The 12646-nt window shown below is 43.3% G+C and overlaps 1 protein-coding gene across 1 annotated transcript in view; it reads left to right on the forward strand.

Moving 5' to 3' along the window:
* Nucleotides 1–6534: 6534 nt before the first annotated feature.
* The window catches only part of jak3 (Janus kinase 3 (a protein tyrosine kinase, leukocyte)), a 37718-nt gene continuing 31606 nt past the window's right edge, over nt 6535–12646 (forward strand). The window contains exons 1-8 of the mRNA XM_079740200.1: nt 6535–6601; nt 8172–8377; nt 8612–8729; nt 9194–9311; nt 9785–9930; nt 10421–10730; nt 12057–12194; nt 12392–12549. Coding sequence (XP_079596326.1) covers nt 8179–8377; nt 8612–8729; nt 9194–9311; nt 9785–9930; nt 10421–10730; nt 12057–12194; nt 12392–12549 — 1187 coding nt within the window. The 5' untranslated portion in view covers nt 6535–6601; nt 8172–8178. The remainder of the gene's footprint in view (nt 6602–8171; nt 8378–8611; nt 8730–9193; nt 9312–9784; nt 9931–10420; nt 10731–12056; nt 12195–12391; nt 12550–12646) is intronic.

Genomic DNA, 12646 nt, shown 5'->3' on the forward strand with positions numbered 1-12646 from the left:
TCTGTGAAGTGACTCAAACCCGGTTAGGTTTGGCTATTTATAGATCGCACTTCGCAGGATGGGAGGGGGGAGTTTGATTCTCATGCGTTATTCCCGTAAAGAAGTGATTTTTCCCTTGTAATTGCAACGCCCTTAGATAGGAAAATATAAATGTGTTTATAGATTTTCAAGACACATTAATAGAGGAAAGAGTAAGGAATAAGTAGTAAGTCAAATTAAATATAAATTCAATTAAAAGAAAAATAATGGAATTTGTCAAATTTGATATATGATCACTGGAGTGGTTTAGTCGGCGAATAGGCTATCACAGTAAGCAACGATTAGATATTTGTTACTCTCATCCATAGATCTGGCCATCGGGGATACCTCCCCGTTGACCGCTGCATAGGCGGGCCGCTGGACCGCCCTTTTCACCGGCCCCCTCTGTGCGCTTGTCATTCGGCGTGTGCTTGAGAGCGGGTTGCGTGCGCGTTCCGGGACAGGGCTCACTGGCCATCATAACTCAGTTAGGTAACGCGCAGACTAAAGGCTATTAGTTATTTCATATATAGTATAACTATGTGTGCAACTTTTGTATGCTGTGTTATCTTCATTTTAGCAGTCAGATTCATTTTATTTGCCGTATCCCATGATGGTTATTCCCAGACACACTTTCCGTAACTGCACGACATAGCAGTCCAACTCCACAATGTTAAGATCATGACTCATCTGCAATTTACGCACAGGCTAGCCAAGGCTACAGGGGGCCACGTATGCGAGGGGCCCTGGATTGTACTTGAAATTAAAAAACGTGACCCCTATTGGCCCATAACAAGAAACCAAATTAAAGAAAAACTTAAGCAGCTGATTGGGTAGAGTTGTGGGCCATGTCATGTGGCCAGGTTCGGAACCAGGTTCATAAAGTAAATTTTGTTGCCAAATAATACGTCACGGCTACTTGACAGCATCGCGCCCAAATGTCGTCAACCACCCGAAAAAACAGTAACCACCAAAACCCCGGGAATTACCTGTGATGTCCCAGCCGCCACGAATCCCTCCATGATGGCCTCGCTTGTTGCTGCGGATTGGGAACCAGGGGCCGCGCTATCTAAAGCATGGATCGTGCATGCTGGGATACAATTGATGAACATATGAGGACATACATGGGACCTGAATCCTGTCGAAAATGACGCAGAAGCGAAACACAACACAAACACCAAAAGAGGTACTTTTCTATAACCCTGTTTAAGGAAACTTGCAAACGGTGAAACTGTTCCTTGCAAATGTTTGCTTTAATCCCCATAAAAAGGAACTGTGTTATGGGGTATCTGGGGACAGTGATCTCCAGTCTGCACTCACAGCAGGCTATAGTGGCTGGAAAAAAGCAGCTGCGTGCTTGGCTGAACATGAAGGCTCGGAGAGCCGCAGAAAGGCTACGGTTGCGTATGTTTTCCCTGGTGCTGATGCTGGTTTGTTTTGGTTTATTCGAGTATTGCACAGCGGTTCGATTTGTGTCTCTGTAAGGATGTTGTGATGTTGCCTCAGTATAACAGGGTGTTCTGTACTGCTGCAGATGTTGTAGGCCTGCCTCTTGGGTTAGAACGCTTAAAAGCTGTTACCAGCTTGCAGATGCACTGTGAATGTCTTTTTAATATTCCTTGCACGCTTTTACACTTGGCACTGAATTACTTGATCAGTAACACAAATAGTTGCCTAGGGGCCAATGTCCACCTTATCCGCCTCTGCACCAACTGAACCGCCAAAATCCCTATATTTTATCGTGTCAGGGAGGATGAACGAGAGCCAGCCTTCCTGGATGATGCTGGGAAATTAACAGCATTGTTTTTGAACGTTTCCTGTCAGATAAACTTATTCTTGAAGGTGAAAAATGTGCTTCTAGGTAAGACAGAATGGTTGAATCTTATCTAGTGTACCTTTAAGTAATTTTTACTTACATCGTGTACATTTCCAGAATGTTCTATTTGTTTAAAGTTAATTATTTCCAATACATTCATTTTCCACTCTAAGGCTAGTGGGACCAGGTAATGGTTTGATAAGAACACCTTAAACTGTCCTTATTTCACCACAGGCTGTGATGTTGATCAGCCATTACAAAACATTTCAAAGTGTGGAGTTCCACCCAGATGTATGATTTATAGATCTGCCTGGTATAGTCCTAGTGTGTACTTTCCCTAAAAACCATTAGTCAACTGAACACAAAGAACGACCAGAAGAAAGGATCAAGGAAATGCCGCACAGCAACATGGCACGTTTGCACATTATGATTCATGATCTGTGTATGTACATTATCTTCAGTTTTGTCCAAAAAGGAATTATGCCGAACTTCCAACTTCGCCAGCATCTTTAAAAAGTCTCCACAATGTAAAACCTTTGAGATGGGGAGGACTTTAACAGGACACATCTGGCAACCAACCCTGACATTAAACACCCCTGGTTCGGCAAGGGGCTGGTAGTTGGGCAGGCGAGGAGTAAGTCACCCCTTGCTCGTCACATATTTTTCCAGGATTGACCTGACATTGCAGATCAATATTGTAGGAGCAGGTAGATGACCTCTCACTTGTCCAACTGGATTTAACCAATAGTCAGGCGGGTGTCATAGTGGATTGAATCATCCTTCTTTAATATCTTCACAGTATTTAAAAAAAACATCAGAGATGTTTGATTGAAGAGATGTGTAATGCAAGACAAATGTCTGTGTAAACAGACATTAAAGTTGATCTAATCTAATGTAATCTAATGTAATCTAATCATGTCATTTACTGCGAACAACACCGAAACAAACCAATATTGCCCTGCCATGTCGTATATATCAGTTGTTTCTGTAGGGGTGTGAACCAACGTGTAGATAAGGTTAAGGGCATGTCAACTCCCCAGCCAGACCTTCTCAGAGATGTACTCATGCACAAGGATGCATGTGACGCTGCATTTTCTTCACACACGCACGCACGCACACACACACACACACACACACACGCAAATGCATGCACAGGCTCACAAAAATGCATGCACACACACACACACACGTGCACACACACACACACACACACACAAACACACACACACACATACACACACACACACACACACACACACACCAGTCTTTAGTCTTAAAAGAAAACTTGCAAAACGCAAGAGCTTGAGACTTGATGTAATAACTTGAACCAAAATCTGAACTCAAATGTTTACATTTTCACGTAAGTATAATTAATTTTCATTAATTATATATAATTAAATAACACACACATGTGAGGGGCTTTTGAAGTGGCAGAAGAATAAAATCACATGGGAGCTGGTGGCAAAAATGTTTTGCTTGTATGTTGAAATTTAGACTCATAGAAGATAATCATACAGTGGTGTTCTGAATGTGGAGTCATTGAAAACATATTCACGTGTGTCTCTCTTGCTGTCCATGTGCTGCTCACATTGATTACTTATGTAATTTCTAAGATAAAAATAAACAGTGTTAATTGCAGGATGGCTTCAAAAGTCACCTTTGAATGTTTGCATTTCCCTCGATTCCCACGATATGCCTATCCTGGGTGTTGCAACAGATGAGCCAGAGGAGAGCTCATTTAAATTGAATTTATAGGTTTATAAATGGCTCAATTAAATTGAATTAAATTTAATTATATAGCCCTTAATCCCTGGTACAGTCTCAAAGGGCTTAACAGCAGCAAAAATTTATGACAGGCCCTCTGGCATCGCCAGACAAATGCAAACTGCACCTCTCCCTAAATTTTCATTACCTCTGGAGCCAATTGGATGAGCCTATTGGTCTCAGGAAGTCTCAGTGTTTTCATTTCTGCCACGTCCCGGCTTCTGCCTGCAGTCTACCAACCTGCCAGCATTCCTACCTTCCAGCCTTCTGCCTATCCTGCTTGCCCTAGTTGCTCCAGTCTCTGAGGACATATCCTGATCAGCTAACACATCAGCGGTGGTGAAGAAGGCCCAACAACAACTCCACTTCCTGAGGGTACTCGAGAGAAATAAACTGGAGGACAAGCTGCTGGTGACCTTTTACCGCTCCACCATCGAGAGTGTGCTGGCCTTCTCCATCACTGTGTGGTATGCTGGCTGCACAGTGGCTGGCAGAAAAAGGCTGCAGAGGTCAGCTGAAAAAACTATTGGCTCTCCCTTGCCCTCCTTTGATGACATCGCCAGCTCTCGATGCATCTCAAGAACAAGAAGGATCATCCGTGACCACCTCCATCCCGGCCACCACCTGCTCAGCCTACTGCCCTCTGGTAGGAGGTACAGGAGCCTGAAGAGCAGAACCAACAGACGGAACAACAGCTTCTCTCCTTGGGCAATCAGGACACTTAACACTCATAAAACATAAAACATTAAACAGACACACATATACCTCACTTTCTATAAAGTGCAATAGGCCTTTTATATGTTATATTTATTATCCACCTCGCTTGTCCTTGTCTTGTTCCAAATGCTTTTCTTGTTATTTCTGTCTTGTTTTTTACAATTTTTTACTTAAATGCTTGTTTGTTTTTTTGTATGTGAAATGCACCTTCAGTTGGCATTCCCAGTTTCGTTGTATAGGCGACTGTACAATGACAATAAAGGCTATCTTATCTTATCTTATCTTAACCCTATTATCCTATCACTTAATTTAACCCGGTTCCATATGCATACGACTCATGACTGCGTACTGAATTCCTGCTCTTTAACTCTAACCGAAAGTGTCTGCACTTATGAAGATATTATTTGGATGAAGAAACAGGCGAAATCACTTTTAACTTTAGAAACCGAAAAGGTTTTATGGGAGCTCAAATTATAATGTTTTCATTTTAATCAGATTCTATGTAAAATGTACCTGACAGGGATTTCTTAATTAAAAGACAATTTTCCACATCAAGAAATGTGTTTCATATGTATGGGTACTACTAGCCCATGATAGTCTGTTTCAGTCTTTGAAATCTTCTGTACGTACACAGTTGTATCCATAACAAATTCTGAACAAATATTTCTTTATAAGGAAACGTGTGTCCAAATAAAACACAGAAAGAAAGATGTCATGGAGATTCAGATCGAAATTGAAACTTGAAATTGAGTTAACTTCCACGTGACTCATGAAGTGGGCGTGGCTGATGAAGTGGGCATGACTTACGAGGTGGGTGTGGTGGATGGAGTGGCCGTGGCTCATGAGGTGGGCGTGACTCACGAGGTGGGCATGACCCATGAGGTGGGCGTGGTGTATTAGGAGGGCGTGATTCATGAGGTGGGTGTGGCTCACGAGGTGGGCGTGACCCATGAGGTGGGCGTTGTGTATGAGGTGGGCGTGATTCATGAGTTGGGCGTGGCTCATGCAGTGGGCGTAGTGTATGAGATGGGCGTAGTGTATGAGGTGGGCTTGACTCATGAGTTGGGCGTGATTCTTGAGGTGGGTGTGACCCATGCCATGAGGTGGGCGTGACCCATGAGGTAGGTGTGACCCATGAGGTGGGCGGGGTGAGCGACCTTTTTTAGAAGCAGCTGACCCAGACTCTTTTTCAAGTCAGTTAATTTTTTAGCTTTCTGTTCGAACTCATAAACATGGGTTTTTGACGACGACCCCTGCAATTTTCAAAATTAGATAAATCAATGTGCTTTAATGCACATTTTCTCATAATTTTCTGAGGTTGAAGCTGCATCGTAGCTGCCTTATGCAATCCACATGTTTGACTAGCAAAAGAATATTCAATATAAAAAAACAATAATGATTCCTTTGTGGCCGCCTCTGTGAGGGCCAAGTTCCAACTAGTGGTTACCGTACGCAAGGACCACTTTCCTGATGGTTCTGTGTTACAAGCAATCTCGCATGCCAGGTTACATTCAATGTGGACCATATCCAGTGCTCTCTCTCCAAGAAGTGATCCCAAATGTTTTTTTTCCTGGTTAAGAGGAGGTTGAATTAAAATGAACGAAGGCACATTAGTAACCATGATACAAAGGCAAAAGAATTCAGCCATTAAAAGCGTGTGATTCTGTATTCTGGCGTAACAGGAAGCTGTTAAACAACCACTAGTGAAAAAAAAAAGCACACCAACTTCGCAGCAGAGAGGAAACTCAAACCGCAGAATGTAGCTGTTCCATGAACACAGATGAGTCTATGCATTATATAGGCGTGACATCATGCATATTTTATATGAGATGATATGTTTCACTGCAGTTTTGTCTTTTTCACAAAGTAGTGAAAATTGGTTATCTCGGTGATGTGTTGGATGTGTGAATAACAGGCCTAGAATATATGATGACATAGGAAATATATGGTAGGCCTACGATATGACATATGACCCAATGTGAAATAATATATGATGGGACATGATATGCGTCCATGTATCATACATCACGATGTGTTCAATCACACAATGTGATATGACTGAGGAAAAGGGGAATGACGAGTATGCAGTTCACAATTGTGCCCGAGACTGCAATGAGAGGAAAGATGTCACCAAAGTGTGCAAAGTGACGTTCTCTTCTGTCAAAAAAAAAACAGGAAATAAGCCTGCTGGCTTCCTTCTCACTCGGGTTAGTGTGTAAGTGAGAGTAGACGTGCTTTAGATGAAAACCATCACCAAATACTCAGAGAAGAACCGTCAAACCAAAGGTAAAACGATTTTTTGGATTGATTCATTTACAAGCATACTGTATACAGTAGGCCTGCCTATATTTGTATTTGTAAATCTTTATAAAAGTTTCCTTTTATATAATTTTTTACATTTGTCAGTCTATATGCATTTGTATGCTTTGGACTGATAGTAGATTGGGCATGTACGACAAAATAAACAGAGTTGTAACCATTTAATCCTAGATTATTGTTTTTACTACCATTTTAGTCGGCATCTTAACCAGTATCCTGGTTTGTAGCAAGCCTGGCTTATTAACAAACCAAATTTCATTATAAATACAACGTATAGTATTATTGAGTGGTACCCTAAAATATAAATAGTAATATGTTAATAAAAAACATCAGCCATTACACTAACATATAACTGATTCGGATTTTGTTAACAATCTTCTTAAAAACAATGACACAAAAAATTGCATCTTTGTGCTAGATTACAATCATTGCAACAACTGCAAGAGGGTTTTGTAATGTTTTTATTTTTGATTGATTCCGGTTGTGTATAACAGCAGACCTTCTGAATGGCCCTCATAACCCCAAGGTCAGACTCAAATGCACCCTAATATCCACAGTCTGGGAGTCTCTTTTAGCGATAAACGGTGGCCTGGTAATCATGAGAGATATTGATGAGAGGTGTAGCAGAATCAATTGCTCAGTCTCATTCAGAAAAGCTGGCCCTGGGGGGGATGGGGGGGGGGGGGCACAGAATAACACCAAACCATAATGTACTTGTCTAGAACAATGTGGAACATTAAAGAGAAATTCATAATTTATTTAATTATGTTTTCAATGGTGAAATCCATTGCAATCTTACCAAAAATCTTACCCGATTTACTGGCTTGAAGCCTTGAGAGTCGGGGGACTCACATTACATAGAAGGGGCAACTGAGTGGAACTGCCCTTTTATTTGTTACTCATTTCTTGAGGAATAGAAACTACAGTGAGGTATGGGGACTTCACTCAAACAAGTGAAATTCAAATCTCACTTGTTTGAACTTTATTACTTCTATAAATTCAGTGTTGAACTGTTTGCGCCATTGTAATCAGTACAAATATAATCCAATCTCAGATTAGGTTGGTACAGACCATTTGAATCATCTGGCAGTGGGCCATAGAGGTTTTATATTTGATGTTTTTTCACTATAATACTATTTATGTATCAGTGCACAATATAAGCAAATCTTAAGCAAGCTGAATTAAAAACAATTGTGCATGATGACTGGTTTGTCATTTATTATAGAGAGCAAACTAAAAATCTTTTTTTGCAATGTAATTGAGGCTGCATCAGTTGATTAAACACTAGATCGGAAATAAAAGTCCTCTTTTCTCTGTTTTCATTGGAAGTTATTGAAAAAAACATACCATTTCTATAGCAACACTGCACTCTATCCACACAAAGAAATGGTATACTACTCCAATTTAGATTCTATGCTTGATTGTCCTCAGCCTGACTTGTAAGTCGCTCTGGCTAAAAGTGTATGCTACATTTCAAGTATAAATATAAGGCTCCTATCTATTCAGGTCTTGAAGCCTTATTGTACTTTTTACACAGGTGTTCCATGGACCCAGTGGAAGATGAGTCTGTTCCTCTGGTGAGCAGGGCCAGGGAGGACAGCGTACGATCCGGCTCCATCACCCCTCCGCGTATACAGCTCCACCTCTACTTCATTCCTAGCACCAAGAACGCCATCACCTTAGACCTGCGATTTGGCCCAATCACTGCCGAGAACATCTGCATCGAAGCAGCCAAGAAATGCGGTAAAATAAATCTCCATTTGTGATACTCAGTTCCTTATTATGTGTCTTTGTGTGCCCCAGTTCCTCCTCAATTATTATTATTTTTTCTTTCATTTTCCATTTTTTGTGCATTTTTCTGCTCCAAAGCAAAACTGCAGGGGCGGAATTCCAATTTAGGAAATGAAAGTCCCCCCCCGCCTCAACCATGTTTTGAGCCAGCCATCTGGATTCTGAATTCTGGTGGTCTTTCTGCAGGTATCCTTCCTGTGTACCACAGCCTCTTTGCCCTGTCCTCATCTGACCTCTCTTTCTGGTATCCTCCCACACACGTCTTCAACCCGGAGAACCACACGCTCGTTCACTTCAGGGTCAGGTAAAAGGTCCAACATCATCCAGTGCCATGGAAGCTTAACTGTGAGCGAGAAACCAACCGAAAACAAACGACTACAACTAAAAGTTTCTAGTTATAAACCCAGAGGATAGAGCAATTTAGATTTAATCAATTCACTTTCCGTTGTCCTCCTTGTCATTGCATAATCAACCCTTACCTCATGATAAGCTTTGGAGACACTTATCGTGGCTGAGGTGCTTGAACCTGCGCTTAGCGGTTCTTATCAAGACATTATTGGCCTTAGCCCAAATGCTACAGCCTCTGTTGTTGATACACCGCAGATCTATAGGCCAGTGGGTCTCTGCTGCTTTGCATCAGCGATGCTGAGTCAGTCCAGCATAAGTCCCTCATCCAGAGACATATTGAGATAATTTGTCTGGCAATTGTCACTTGTGTGCATGATGTTACATAACACCTTGATTGACCCCGGGGCTTGGCTTTTTAAGGTTCTTCTTCAGCAACTGGTTCGGACAATCCCCTCGAACGTCCTACCGCTACAGCCTGACCAGAGACAGAATCACTCCTGTCCTCGACTACTCCGTCATTGATTATCTCTTCGCCCAGGTAAAACAAGAGGGTCAACGTTTGACTCCATGTCTAACGCTGTGATCAAGGCATCCTTGATCAAGATGCCCCAGCCCGCCAGATGTGAGTGTGATAAGCCGTTACAAGCCATTGGAAAGTCGGCCTTTTCCTGTCCCTTAGTGACATCACAAGTGGGCGTGTCCACCTAGATTTATGATGGATAGAGAAGCAACATTTGCTACAGTCCACTGGGTAGGCTGTTAGACTGATCTATACAGCATACATCTAGGTGAATACTCAGAAAAGGCAGATTTTCCTGTGTGATTAATGGCTAATCACACCTACACCTGGTGGTATAATAGGGCCCCTTTAATGACGTTCACTAGAAGTTTCTTTGGATGGAATTGTCAGCTAAAAAAACTAGTACTAGACTAGACTAATCAAAACATAAATCTTTAATGCTCACACATGTTAAGGATGTTTTCCTTCGGTTTGGGCGGCACGCATTGCAGTGTCGCAGGGACTTTATAGCCAATGAGGGGGGGGTCTCGCCTCCCCTCAGCGTCCAGGAGGAGTGCCTGGGCCTGGCTGTGCTGGACTTGTGGAGGATGGCCAAAGAGAGGAACCAAAGCGTGAGGGAGGTCTGCAACAACGTCAGGTATCCAAGGAGCGAACACTTCGTTCAAGAAAGCATGGCCTGTATCAATGACTGGTTGCACTAAGTTCTCACAGACCCTACGGGGTAGGTGTATGCACAAGAGTCAAGCTCTTACATTACCGAGCGATTTGTAGAGCCAACACAGGTGTGTTATTAATCTGTTTTATTGCATCATTTCGCTCTCAATGCCATAGATTGTTCAGGCTGCAGTTCCCTTGAGGGCTAAAAAGGGCCAGTAATTAGAAAATATTTCTGATTCTTACACTTAAAAGAAAGATAAGTTGCCTAAGATAAGTTTTCCTTCGACAAACTCCTAAAAAGATACTTAAGAGTTTGTGTGCTTGAAGGAAAACTTATCTTAGGCAGCATCCATGTCACCGAAAGTACCAAAGTTTCTTTATTCGTTTTTTGGTCTATGAATTATCACAACACTAAACATGCAACAAAATACAACAAACCATTGACTGTTCTTCTTCCAAAACCCGTTCAGCTACAAATCGTGCCTTCCCAAGCTGCACTCCATGGACCTCCAGCGCCGCAACCGCCTGGACCGCTACCGGATCCGCACCAAGCTCAAGGGCCTGCTGAGGAAGCTGGGCAGCTGCTCGGTGGACGAGTGCAGCCTGAAGCTCAAGTACCTCATGGAGCTGGCCGCCATCGAGCCGTCCCTGGGCAGCGAGACGTACGCCGTGAACCGCTCCGGCCCTCACCAGAGCCCCGCCTCCGGCCACACCTCGCTGAGGGTGACCGGAGAGGCCGGGATTCAGACCAACGGGAACCAGGACCCGGACGGCGGCCCGGTGAGAAGCTGGTTTAGGTGGTTCTGTTGTCACTTATGCTATCGTTGATGCCATTCATTAATGCGGCGGTTACCCCTGCAACACAACGTGGCTGCTCCACCTAGGGTGGTTTTACAGGGACTCCTCTGATGATCAGAGCAATGGGTTTAAACCGGTTTGTGGTAGAGTTTAAGGACTGTTACAGTCAGAGCAGGTGTTCCGTTCCTCCATGTCCTTGATCTCTTGAGTGCGTGTGGTGATGGATGGTATAACCAGTGTGCTTTGAGCCATCAGTGCACACTGGCACCCGCAGTGTGCACCCCCTGACCCCCCAGATTCTGATCAGTCGGACTCGGGCCAGCTGAGGGTGCTTAGACTAGCCATCAACCACACACACTCCAAATACCCCCCAAGCCAAATTGAGGGTTAGGGTGAGGGTTAACCCTAGAAGCCTTACATTAATATTAGTATTGTTGTTAACTGTCATTATAATGATTTGTTTATGACTAACCCTTTCATCCAAGGGGATATGTCCTGCACATACAAAAAGGACCTCAGTGTACAAGTTATCATAGGACACAAAAAATACTTTAAATTTAGTCTAGTGGTTAGGGTGTTTTGACTCCCAGCCGCAAGGTCCTGGGTTCAAACCCTAATAGTTGTGTTACCTTGAGCAAGATGCCAAACCCCTAACTCATAAGTTCCATCCGTCTAAATTGAGGGCAAGTTGTGTTGTATAAAAAGGGACTACTCATCAACTAAAATATGAATAACCAATCCCATCAGTGAACAAGAAAAACAACTTATTCGAAAAACAGTCCAAAAACAATAGACCTCTGAAGAATAAGTCCTGCCTCTGAGGCTCCTCGGTCAAATGTCTATGGGAAACAACATGGGGTTTTTGAATGATTGGTCATAACAAACTCTGTAGGTGGTGAAGAAGACATTTTGAACTACACACTTTTTCCATCTAGTTTCAACTGGGTTTTAGGATTGTCGGTGCCGTTAAAGTAGCATTAATTATCATTTACTACTATTAGGCACTTAACGGCACTGCCAATCCTAAAACCCAGTCGAAACTAGATGGAAAAAGAGAAGTTCAAAACGTGACGCATTTTTTCCTTCTTCGCCACCTGCAGAGTTTGTTATGAACGATCATTCAAAAATCCCGCGTTGTTTCCCGTAGACATTTGACCGAGGAGCCTCGGAGGCGAGACTTATTCATCAGAGGTCAACACTAACCACATCATCCACATCCCGAACCTTCCTTCCGAACACATTGACCCAACATCCAGTGCTAGAGAGTACAGTGAGCTAACACAGCTACCTGGCTGCATGCTTCCTAAGGAGTGGCAGACCTTCTGTGACTTCCAGGAGATCATGGACATCAGCGTGAAGAGAGTGTACGAGGACCAAGGACCTCCAGACCAGGGGCCGCAGGACGCCAGCGTCGTCACGGTGACCCGCAGTGATGACAGGCCCCTTGTGAGTCTAAAAGGGGCCAATCCACACTCTGTTGATTTTAAGACTTTACCGACTCTTTCTGATATGGAGTTTGCCTTAGTCTGAAGTTTTGTAAGCACAGTCTGAATTTTGCATAACTGAAAAACATATTTGTTGTTGTACTTCAGACGTGATTACGTATTTCTGTCGGGGGTTTGATACTCAACGTGTCTCAACAGGAAGCCAGGTTCCAGAGTTTAACGGAGGCGCTGTCCTTCGTGTCGCTGGTGGACGGCTACTTCCGGCTGACCACGGACTCCAACCACTTCTTCTGCCAGGACATCGCCCCCTACAGTCTCCTGGAGAACATTGAGAACCGCTGCCACGGCCCAATCACGTGAGGCTCTTCATAGTTAAGCTGAATGAGGGCTTTGAGTTAAGATGAATTAGGGATAGGTCGGTGAAGGGGCTGTGGTGTGCCAGGACTCCCAGGC

The sequence above is a fragment of the Pollachius pollachius genome, assembly GCF_949987615.1.
Source record: "Pollachius pollachius genome assembly, chromosome: 7".
Lineage (NCBI taxonomy): Eukaryota > Metazoa > Chordata > Actinopteri > Gadiformes > Gadidae > Pollachius > Pollachius pollachius.